At 33.8% G+C, this 12,710-nt stretch overlaps 1 protein-coding gene across 1 annotated transcript; it reads left to right on the forward strand.

Moving 5' to 3' along the window:
- Position 1: 1 nt before the first annotated feature.
- Positions 2-2,378, forward strand: LOC108378855 (larval cuticle protein 5-like). The gene is made up of 3 exons (XM_017635165.1): positions 2-19; positions 1,789-1,916; positions 1,987-2,378. The coding sequence occupies exons 1-3, from the start codon at positions 2-4 to the stop codon at positions 2,210-2,212; spliced, it is 372 nt and encodes a 123-aa protein (XP_017490654.1). The 3' UTR covers positions 2,213-2,378.
- The last annotated feature ends 10,332 nt before the right edge of the window (positions 2,379-12,710 follow it).

Consider the following 12,710-nt stretch of genomic DNA (forward strand, 5'->3'; position numbering starts at 1 on the left):
CATGGCATCTGCGAAATTGGTAAGTTTGCATTGAGCGGATGTTTTAGACCATCGGGTGGTAAAGTGACAGAATATTTACGGATACAAAAAGGTGTTCGTTGTTGTTTATTATATCAAAGTTCGGGGAAATATAAAATCAAAACTTAACTCAAGAAATTAAGCAGACTAAAAATATATAAATTCTTGGAAAACTCTTAGTCGGCGTGTTTTTCAATATGTGCATACTACGACTTAAAAAAAAATTATTTTTGATTCAGAATCTGGATGCGTTTCTGCAACAAAAATAAAATGTTGGAAACAAATGTCGCTTACATCTATTTAACGGTTAGGGCTCGATATTTTCAAATTTTCTTTTACATATTTTTGCTTATAGTGTTTATTTAAATAAGTGTTGGTATGGGTGTTAACATAAAGTGAGTAATTGTGTAGAGGTAAGCAGTGCGCGCTTCCACTCGGCAACGCCTGGGTTCAAGTCCTGGTCAAAGCCACATCGCCAAAAAGTATAGAAAAAAGGTTTTTTCATGTGTAAGCGCCAATCGATTATTATTTAATAGTTCGTGCTGGACTGATGAAAATATATTCAACAATTTTTATTGAATTTGAGGACGTTTTTAATGAAAAACTTATTGTGGAAAAGCAACAGTAATTTGAAAAAATGGTAGAAGTGATAGCTATTTCGGAAATCACCACATTTTCGCATCAGACTTCTTTCAGTAGGATTCCAACCGACGATCTCACTGACTCAGCCAGTCGCCTACGTGCTGTGCTAAGTTCGCCTTGTGAATTCTTTTTTCCACTATTTCATTTGTTAAGCCAACTACAATCATCATTTTTCATTAAAAATGGTCTCAAGCTCAATAAAAATTGTTGAATATAATTGGTATAAGGCCTTGAAAAAAAAAAAGAAATAATAATTAGTGAAAATATTTTAATTGAAAAACGAAAAAGTATGAATCGCCAATTCAGGGATGGTCTATATTTTGAGGGTATTTCCGACATCCGTTTTTGATCGGTTTGGTAGGTCATACTTTTGGGTTTTGCACGGGTGGACGAGTGGTCTAGATCTCATTAGACCATTAGATTATCATTTAGAAGAGATAGCAGGTCATCCAACTAGTTACTAATAACGATTTACCTATAAATGTGTTGTACGAAACTTTTTTTTGGTGTTTTTTGATCCACGTATTGCTAGGGAGATTCGCAGGCCCTGAACGAATTGTCACTTAGGCCGTTTTTGCTCTAGTTGGTTAAGTTTGACGAAAAACTATAAAAATACTGTATAGGTATGAAAATATTCTTCGTGTTCGCTATTCACCTTCAACTCGTAAAATAATTTTCGAATAAACAAGGCCTAGCGCAAGTATGAACTGGAAAGCGCGCAGCTACCAGTCCAGGTACCATATCAAAAATATAATTGAAGCACATAAAAAATCACAAATAGCGAGCTTAAGTGCATTCAATGCTCGTATTCGTACTAACTGCACGTTTCCATATATTGACTTAGTGTAATAAGTAGACTGAGAGCTAGTTCTGTGCACGTTTTACTCTGGAATATCTAAGTAGGCTACCAAGTCGGATTGGGTTTCGCCTTTTTCAATATGCAGAATTGAAGACTATAACAAAAAATGTATCAGACAAATAAAAAATAAGAACAAAATTTAAATGTTTCATTAAAAAATTACATAAAAGCATATTGTATAAAATTTGTTTTTTTTTTTTAATTTTAAGTAGAACTAAATAAAAAATACTACAGCAATTTTTCATATTCAACTTTATGTTTCTTTTCAGTTTCTTGCTATGGCCATTTTGGCCACCTTCTCAATTTCCGTGAATGCCGGATTTCTGGACTACATTTACCCCACCGTCATGGCAGAGTTCTATAGTCTGGCACCTACAAAAGAGGGTTATCGTTTCAAGTAAGTTTCGATGGTGGTAAATTCTTCGACTATTCCAAAATAATATAGTCAAATATTTCCTTGCATTTAGCTTGGAGGAACCAAATGGCAGCAAACGTGAAGAAATCGGTGTAGTAATGAATCCCGGCACAGATGACGAACAGCTCGTCGTAATGGGTACCTACACGGTTTACGATGAGAAAACCGATATCGAAACAATTACGATGTATACAGCCGATAAGGATGGTTATAAGCCACGCTATATGATCAAGAATCGCAAATTGAGCCCTGGCGCACTGAAGTCTGCGGCCGGTTAAGATGAAAAGCATTCACTTAAGTTAATTTTAATTTTTTTTTTAATAGCTAGTGAGTTTAGCTAAGAATTTTTTAATTGTAAAGTATTTCCTGTACGATTTTTTGCCTAACAACTGCCATATATTATAGATTTCAATAAACATACATATGTACATATACATATATGAATTGAAACTAGTTTTTTTGGTTTGTTTCTAAGTATTACAGATTTTTATTACTTGTCTTCTTATATACATATGTACATACCGATGCACATGTGTATGCAACCTGAATTGAACGGATGCTTAATGACAGTAATTAGTGGCCGCTGGAACCTGGTCATCTAAATTAGATGCTAACAACCAACACTAACTTAAGACATCAACTTATTGACATAAGGTATTCCGCGGATTGATTTCAGTTTGTTAAAACATCTGCGTATTCTTTGCATATTTGATTTTCTGTGCATGCATGCAGAAGCTAATTGTTTCTTCTTTACGAAATTCATTATAAATATTTGTTTGCTTATTTTTATTGCCAAAAGCCATTAAAATCACCTCCTTTGGCTGCCAACCCGTTAATTATTTAATTGCCTCTCATAATTACGAATGCGAATTTGTTTGTTTGCTGCTACCAACAAAGATGCCCATGTATGAAGTATTTATTCACATACATACTACATACATAGTAACATATTAAAGCTCGGCATGAGTTGAATAAAATTTCGAGATAGTACAGTGCAGACTATTTTGTATAAAATCAAATACGCTTAGCAAAATGTTGAATTATTTGAGGGATTAGTGACATTTTACATACATACATATCGTCGTTTAAAGTATCGAGGTTCTGTTTTGAAATAAGACAAGTTTTACTCTCTCCTATAAAATCAGGGAAACTTCACACACGAGCTTTTGCCTTTTTTTTATACGCGATTTTGTACTTTAAACGACGAAATGTATTTCATGCAGACCTCTAGTTGGTCGTTTGGAATTCTCGATTTTAGTTAGTATATATGTACGAAAGATGAATTCTCTTCCTTTTTGTTACTTTTGCACTTACTTCTTATTTACACATTTGGCATTATTTATGGCTGCATATGCTATAAAAATACCAAGCTAATTTGTTTGATGTTACAACATGTTGCAGTGTACATATTTCATTGTCACATGTTGAGCAACATTATGTATTTTATGTATCTTCGGTCCATAGTGGAAACCACTCTTAACTTTATTGAGAAATTTATTATGAATACAAAATTTAAAATGCATTTTGAAGCTCATGCATTTCGGCCACTACTTTTGATGTTTTCTAAGCCAAATGCATTTTATTTATTTATTTTTTGTTGAAACTGAACGCATAAACAATGCGTGCAGAAATCATTACTCAGGCTACATGCCACCCATTTTAGTGTTTTTTATATTCCTTTAAATCTGTTTTAATTCTACTTGATTAACGAATAAACCTAAGCAGATTGTTGGCTGTGAAAGATCTCAGTCGCAAAATTAGTCTGCAGTCCAGCGCGACGCCGTGCGAGATTGAGAGGGCTGGCCAATGCCCTGGGTGCTGTTTGGCTGTCACTACAGACACTTTAACTGCTCTTTCTGCACCTATTTCCTACAACGTAGTCCATTGCCTTGAGGATTGCAAATACCTCAGCTTGGGTTACCGAGGCATATTCCCCAAGAAAAAAGTGTAGCTCAGCCACATAACATTCGAAATAGACACCAGATCCTAACCCAGTGTCAGGTTTTGAGGCATCCGTAATGGTTCGAAAGGCCTAAGTTCAAATTCAAGCCTTTAGAATCTCCCCAACAAAGGTGATCATTTCTCTACCACCAGCAATCTTCGCCACGTCCCACTCAGTATCATACCAACATACATATATTTATTTTCAATGTGCAGGTCGCATAGGAATAAGCCTAACTTGTCACAACGGTGTATGTAAGCAGCCTATGCCCATTGACCAGTCGTCACCGGCTTGGAGGATATACTTATCTAGGAGAATTTTTGCCCTTATAGTTTTTGGGTATTTTTTTTTATGTGGAAGCTAGAAAAACGCATGCGTATGTAAGTTACATCACTTGTTTTCACCTTCAGCTTAGCAAACATAAGCACACATTGTAAATCCACGTTTTTAAGTTAAACGCCGCCTGTTGTAAGGTCATAAGCATCATAGGCTTCTAGAGCCGTCTTCAGTGTTGTTTAGAGCCAGTTGCTTTAGCAAAATCATTAGCAGTTGTCTTCGTTGGCATTGCGCATGACAGGTAAGCCACTAATTGTCGAATTTGCAGAATGCGTTAAGAAGTAAACACGTCACCTTGCGCGATCAGCCGTCACCGTCTATGAGGTTTTCGGTCAACTATGCACAATACATACAAACGTTCATATCTAGCTAGTATTGTTTTACAGTAAATATTTTTGAATATTTAGTAGTTTTTATTACAAGTCAATATTTTAACAATATTATAGCTCAAAGACTTAATAAATAAATAAATATTTGATACTTAAATTTTTGTTTAGTGTTTAGTGTTTAGCCAAGCTTCTTCTCCAATTTATGGCACTCGCTGTTAGAGAAATAATTTTTGATGTTTGAACATTTTAGCTCTCGCGAGGGACTAAATTTATTTCACAACACCAACTTTAGCAGTTGTTCCAAATAACAGAGGGTGTATTAAAATATTAAAGATTAGTGTAATTTATTCCTATTTAGCATCAAGAATATAAAAAATTACTGAATTTTCATGAAGTTTGGTATTTAGAGGTTCTTAAGTTCGCTCATTACAAATTTAAAACTAGTTTTTAAAAATTCAAAATGCAAAATCCAATATGGCGTTCGGAATTTCCAAATATTCACGCCCGAATAACTTTATTTAAATATGAGAAAAAATAAAAAAATATAAAATGAAAACTGTCGAGGTCTGGACTTGCGTTTAAACCGGCTAAAATAATGCCGCCGGACTAATTTTTGAAGCATTCCTCTGCAGACGAATCGTTCGTCTTGCCTATCGTTCGTGATACAGAATAAGGCTGTAAAACTTTGTAATAAAAAGTTTAAAATTTTTGGGCGCAATTGTTAAAATTTGTTTGAAGTTTGAAATATCGATTTTTTTCCAAAAATTATAAACACTAAAGGTCACTAGTAGGTAATGAGATATTTTAATCGAAAGACTGTGGAAACGAACTTGATATACATATGTATGTGTGTAATTAACGAAAGTTTGAGGTAACCTTTATAATTTTTTATAAAATTATCGTTTCATTCAGTATATTTTAACAATACTAATATTTATATAGCTATACATACATATATATTAATGTACATGTGGCATATGTGTATGTATTTTTTGTTTTTTTTACTGAGAAGTACATAATTGTATTGTTTTGCTATAGGTGTTTCTCTATTTTTACTGTTAATAACAATAACTAACAGAAAAATAACAGAGGAAGCGTGCGTAGCAGAAATTACCGTTTAGTAATACCTAGTGTCCGCTAGATGGCGCTCGGGATATCCGGCACCGCACTGCGTGTGTGCGCTTGTGAAATAACCCTGCAGGAAAAGCTAATACATGCATAGTTGTGAATTAGAATGCTACCAGTTTGCGTTTCAGCACAACTAGTTAACGTTCTATGCCTTTTCAATGTTAGCGGCTGGTATTTTTAACATGGCGATGTCATACGGGTTGTCAACTGTCGGTTACCGCATCAGAACTACCTAGTCGTAATACTAGTAGCATCATACCAGTTGGCGTTGTAGTCAGCCGTTTCATCCCCCGCGAAAGGAATAAATATGCGGCGCACCGCAGAGGAATATTTGCATAGTCAAACCGATCTAAATTATTTTATATGTTTTTCTATTCAGTAATAAAATAAAACATGGAACTTTATCATAACTAGTGGCTAATATCGCAATAAGGGCTGTATTGTACTTGACGCTCATACATATATGAAAAATGAAGCAGCGGAGACGACTTTTATGACTGCCAGTTGGTAGATGGGTTTTATACGTATGTAGCTTGAGAAATAATAATAAAATTATAGTTTAAAAAACTAAAACCTCCCTATTATAATTGCCATTCGTACTGTCATCAGGTATGTAACTTGAGAAAAGAAATCGCTGCATCTTTTAGGCGCATCAATATTACATAGTTACATCCCGAGTTAATAAAAGGAAGGTAATAATATGTTTAAAGATACAAAAGTATACTCCTCTGTGCGCTGCAACAGCCGCAATGGGCGGATTTTGTGAGACTGCGAAAAATATTCTCTTAAATATGTGTAAAATAAGTTATTCCCTACAAATATTTATCAATTTAACTTAACTGGTACTGCTATAAAGTTGTAATAACATAAAGTATACCAAATGTTAATTTATATCTCTAGATTTTTCTAGACATACATAACTGAAATTTTGATTTAGCTATATTTTTTAGCCCTTTTAGCTTCTTCTCTGGAAAGGTTCTAGTAGCACTCGTACTAAACTAGAAAGTAGAGATGAGATTTCTAAGGATCCGGATTGGAAACCTCGGGCCGCGAATACTATAGCTTTTTACAGGGAGGAGGTTACAAGTTCTTCGGAATATATTTTGTATGTATATTACAGCATAACATTGGACCACGTTAACCGATTTATATAATTATTTTTGTAAAGGGAAAGTAGTGTCTCCGAGGTGGTCCCATACTAATTTGGTTTCGATCTATAGATTGGATCATAAAGAAATTAGCGGTCTCTTAAATTTCTATATGAGAATTGAAGTCGGTTTTGTTTTTTGCATACAAATTACTTGTTCAAAATAAATTTTTTTTTAATTATTATATTTCATTGTGTTAAAAACATTTTTTAATTTTATGTAATTTTTAGAAATGTATTTAAGTTTTTTTCTATATTCTAATTTTTTTCCGATTTTAGATCCTGTAGTTTTAAAAAGCAAAATAAATTGTTTTTGTTTCGTTTTGGGACTTATTTTATTTATTTTAAACCATATTTTTTTGTAATTTTTTAATGCAATTTTCTTTTCATTTTTATATTCATTTTATAATTCATTTAATTTATTAATTTAATCCTTACGTACTATTTTCTTCTTTTTTTCTATTCTAATTTAATATCTTTTAATTCTTAGATTTTATTGTTCAAACAAATTTTTTTCTTTTTAATTTCATTCAGTTTTCAGAAATGATTTTATTTATTTTCATTTTGATTTATTTTGGAGCGAATTTATGTCATCCCTTATCAAGTTTGGTTTGGAGAGAAACCAGTTGCGGCATTGTGCCATCTTCAGTGTAATTTTTCTCACAGGACATTAACATTTTCTTATGTTGTTTTCTGTCCCGGCAAAAGTGCAACATTTTCTCCTCTTTGTTAATGATTAAGGGTGAATATTGCCCAACAGATTTTGATTCATATTTTGCAATAATTATTCTTCATAAATAATTTTTTTTATAAAGTGGAACTGAGTTTTATAATTTCATTCGAACTAATAAAAAAAATTTAGAATAAGTTTGTGCAGTAAAGAATTTTCAAATTGGCATTTTTTTTTTGTTCTTTTGTCATACGTAGAATGCAAAGATTTTACAAGGCGTAGGGGAACATTAACATAATGTTGCCATATACTGGGGCTACATTTTAATTGAGAAAAGAAAAATTTTTAAATCCCCTAATGCAATTTACCATTATAATACCACTGTAGTGCGCATCATGAAGCCTTCCTAGCACCAATATTTACAAACAAAATATATTATTACACCTGTGAATTTTCGTTGTGTTGCCACAGGTAACTGACCAGGCACTGAAGCGGCCAAAACAGAGAGCGTTAAGAGAGCGCAAGCTAGTGAGCGCAATGGGAAGCAGAAAATCAAAAAACTAGAATAAAAGTAAGCAAGGAAGTAGCAACGTAAATAACAACAACAACAACATTTAAATACTGCATCAAAGCGGAACTATAGTAAAGAATAAACTTATGAATGGCGGGGGGAGTAGCTATGTAGCTCTGGGTTGCAACGCTCGCTCATGCAAACTTATATCCATATGGAAGCGAATTGCCTGGCTGAGTACGCAGGTAAGCGAGCTTAAATGATTCAGTTCTAAATTGACATTCAACGGTGTGTGCGGCAAAAAATTGTATTAAGCGGAAAAGCGCGGAAAAATTGTTGACTAACTAAAAGGGGGAAAAAAATTATAGAATGCAAACAACTCTGCCTCATATTTTTTTGTAATATACATATGTATATGTATGTACGTATGTATAGAAGCGTGCATGTGCACTGGTGCGTATACATGTGTGAGTGGCCAATGCTTGAAGTGAAATTTTTTGAAGTGTAATTAAATGAAATGTTTGTTTAGGCAAGCTAATCGTCAAAGCGAGTTAGCAGTGCGAAAATTTGAAATTGTTAGGAAGAGCGCTAAAAATATGCAATGCGCTAGATTTAAGTTAAATTCTTTGTGAAAGTGAAAATTTCAATATTTTGAGCGACTTATAATTAACGTGTTAAATCCAAAAACAGAATAGCCAAAGTCTTGTGCCTTAAGAACAACAATAAGAGTAATAAAAAATAAATAAATAAATAAATAAATAAATAATATCATGCCATTTGCTAAGTTTTTAAAGGCAAGTATTCCAAAAAATAACTTGCAATGTCTAACCAAAGAAAGAAAATGCGATTAAAATGTTAAACTTGCACCAAAGTATTGCTGCATTCACCCCTACTTGCACTCCTGCCTGTCATCTATGTATATCACCTATGTATCATCTCAACACCATTTACGGAAAGTGACGTCAATTTCGAGCACCGAAAACCATTAAAAGTTCATCAATTATTTAACATTGGAGCATTAAGTGGCTGACCTATCGTCGCTCCTCTCTTCTGGCTAACCAACCGAAAATCATCACTCGCTGTCAACATGTTGGCCGAAATGGCGCTATTAACTGTATTGGCCCTAAAGGCGCTGTGGATTGCCAGCTGCGTCGCGGATACTGGCCTGCCGCTCATACAAATAAGTCATGGTAGGTTGACTCAACTGAGTAAAAATTATATTTCTACATAGTAACAGTTATTATGATTTTTTATTTTTTTTTTTTGGAATAGAAAATGGACATTGTTAAAATTTACATATGTAAATCTCAGTTTTTTTTTTGATTTTCTCTCATTAAATAATGAAATTTTAGTAAAAGTGAAGTGTCCAAATTATTTGTATACAAATGTTCACACTTTTTTTTTTTTTAGTGTGGTTGTCATTGTTGAAACGGGCGAACGCCTGTATGTTGAAGGGCAAGTTTTTGTGTCCCAATTGACTTTTTGACAATTGAGCTTTGTGTCAAGTTGACCTCTGTCGTTGTGCGTGGCTGATTGAGACTTTGACGACTGCGCAAATGAAATCAAGTTTTGTTTTGTTCTAGTCATTGTTATTTAGTAACGAAAAGCATCAATTTTGTGGAATATTAAAATACATATAAGCATTAGGCGTAGAGATTCAAATTTGGCCAATAAATATATGTATGTATGTACCTATTTTGTACTATAAAAGAATTGAAATTTTCGGAATTACATATATGTACATTAGGGTGGTGCAAAATAAGTAATGTCGGAATTTAAATGCTCTCACCCTGTAGGATTGTTCTATATCGAAAAAATATACCCCTATTTTTTGATTTTTAAATCAAAAAATATTTAGTGGTCGCTCTAAGCGCACAAAAATTTCCATATATTTTATATGGAGGAAAAAAAACTTTCCGTAGAGATGGTATAGCATTTTTGGAAATTAATATTTTTCAATTGGAAAAATCTCGTTCTCTTCAGCAGAATATCAATAGCAATACCCAATTGTTTATGTAACCATTTTTTAATACTAACGATTTTTTATTGGTGCCCCCATTGCACTTTTTGCGGTTTTCGGGGGACCTACAAATTATAGTTACTATGAAAAAATGGTTGGGAATCTCCTGAAGAGTACCATATTTTTTCGGTCGAAAAATATTGATTTTCAAGAATTCTATACCATTTCTACGAGGTGTTTTTTCCCCATATAAAATACATGGAAAACTTTGATAGCTTCGGGCGACCTCTAAATATTTTTTGATTTCAAAATAAAAAAATAGGGGTATATTTTCGGTATAGAACAATTCTAGGGGGGCAAGAGAGCATACAAATCCCGACTTTACTTTTCACATGTATTTTTGGACCACCATAATGTGAGTGTACATCCAGCAAATTTATATTTATAGGCGCGGAACCTTTGTTTTGTTTGCTTAATTTTATCAGCAAAACAAAATGCTGTGTTTTAGTGGAAATTAAGTTTTAGTATAAATGCGGTTATAACGGGTGATTTTTTTGAGGTTAGGATTTTCATGCATTAGTATTTGACAGATCACGTGGGATTTCAGACATGGTGTCAAAGAGAAAGATGCTCAGTATGCTTTGACATTTCATCATGAATAGACTTACTAACGAGCAACGCTTGCAAATCATTGAATTTTATTACCAAAATCAGTGTTCGGTTCGCTTTACGTCCGATTTATGGTCTACATAATCGACCAAGTGAGCAAACAATTAATGCGATTGTGACCAAGTTTCGCACTCAGTTTACTTTATTGGACATTAAACCAACCACACGAATGCGTACAGTGCGTACAGAAGAGAATATTGCGTCTGTTTCTGAGAGTGTTGCTGAAGACCGTGAAATGTCGATTCGTCGCCGTTCGCAGCAATTGGGTTTGCGAAACACATTTCGAACCGAACACTGATTTTGGTAATAAAATTCAATGATTTGCAAGCGTTGCTCGTTAGTAAGTCTATTCATGATGAAATGTCAAAGCATACTGAGCATCTTTCTCTTTGACACCATGTCTGAAATCCCACGTGATCTGTCAAATACTAATGCATGAAAATCCTAACCTCAAAAAAATCACCCGTTATAAACACGTCGTTTGGATTAGTTACGACAAAAAATAGTAAGGCCAGTTTTCGGTGTGCGTATTAACCCTATTTGCTTTTTGATTGTATTGAAATCGACATGCCACTGTGGTGACAACCCTATGACGCAAATAACTTTGAGGGATATCAATAGACTGATTTACCTTAGAAGAGTTCGTGTTACTACAAGATGCATTCCACTTTTTTACGACTGCGTATCGAAATTACAAAAATCTATGTAACGTGGAAATCCAAGTAGTCCACTAATAAAAGGTATCCTAAGAGTTTCCTTATAAATTCAACGTCTTCATTAATTTTTTTTTTTAATTAGGCGCAAATGGAGGGAAATGTTTTTTTTTACTGAAAAAACGAAAAAATTTTACCAAACAAATCGGAGATGCTCTATCTTTTAATGGAATTACCGACTTCCGGTTTCGACCGACAGATTCGGATTCTGAGAATAAAGAAGCTTATCTTTTGTTTGAAACCTTTTTTTCGGAAGTGCCCCTTTCAACCTCTAACTGACCTTCGAACTTCAACTCGTCTGAGACTTCTGAAATGAGGGAAAATTCATTTATTGGGAAACGGGAAAATAGGAATCACCAAAGTTGGTTTTACGCGATAGTACCGGCAAGGAGCAGCATCTCCCTTCGAATGGTTTTGAAAAAGTACGCTGAGGTTCCAAATTCTATATCAACTTTTTTAACAAATTTCCAATATGTCAAGTTTTTATTATTATTTCATGCAGCGTTAGCGTTAGAAATAACTGATTTTTGTCTACCTTTGAATCCATGCAACAATTAATCAGGAAGAAGTGAGCAGCTGATTTCTACCTGAGGATGTATGCACAGAACAAAAACCCCTGGTTGAACGAAAGAATATAATCCGCTGAGACGTACCTATCTAAGAACCAACGACAATTTAGCACGGCTATAAATACTGATGGAGAAACAGAAACTACTTATTCAAAACGAAAAATGACACTGAAGATGGCACAACCCCGAAACCGTTTTGTCTCTAAGCCAAATTTGACAAGGGATGACGGAAAATCGTTCCACATTACATCACACACCTACCCTGTCGGAAACACCAACGAAATGAGGATTAGAAATATACCATAAATGATAGATATTTGCACCGTCGTTGCCAGAACCCATAACCCACTTCACTAAATTGAAGTGTATGCATATGTATATTAGACTGGCGGTTTTTCCTCTGAAAATACAAAATCTATTATATTTGAAGACCTGCACCAAAATATTTGGGAAAAATATTGGGATTTACGTGAGCTGGACCGATTTGAAAATACCTCCAAAGTGGAGTTTTTTTGATGAACAAAAATAGTTTCTTAAAGAAATTTTTGAAAAAAATTCTCTCAGATGACAAACCAGTTTAAGCCAAAAAAATCTGCATAAAAGTATTTAAAACTCTTTTCAACGGAATCGTAATAATGAGATTTTTGATACTGTTTTCTAACTTTTTTCAAAGATAACCAAAAACTTGAATAACTGGGTCAAAACTATAACGAGATATCAGTAGAAAGATATTTTCCTACTATTCTTATTTCTGTGCAAAACAAAACTAATTCACTTCCTATTTTTTTTTTCAAATACCAAT

This window comes from Rhagoletis zephyria, unplaced genomic scaffold, assembly GCF_001687245.7.
Source record: "Rhagoletis zephyria isolate East Lansing unplaced genomic scaffold, Rhagoletis_zephyria_1.1 Rzeph_scaffold_15122, whole genome shotgun sequence".
Lineage (NCBI taxonomy): Eukaryota > Metazoa > Arthropoda > Insecta > Diptera > Tephritidae > Rhagoletis > Rhagoletis zephyria.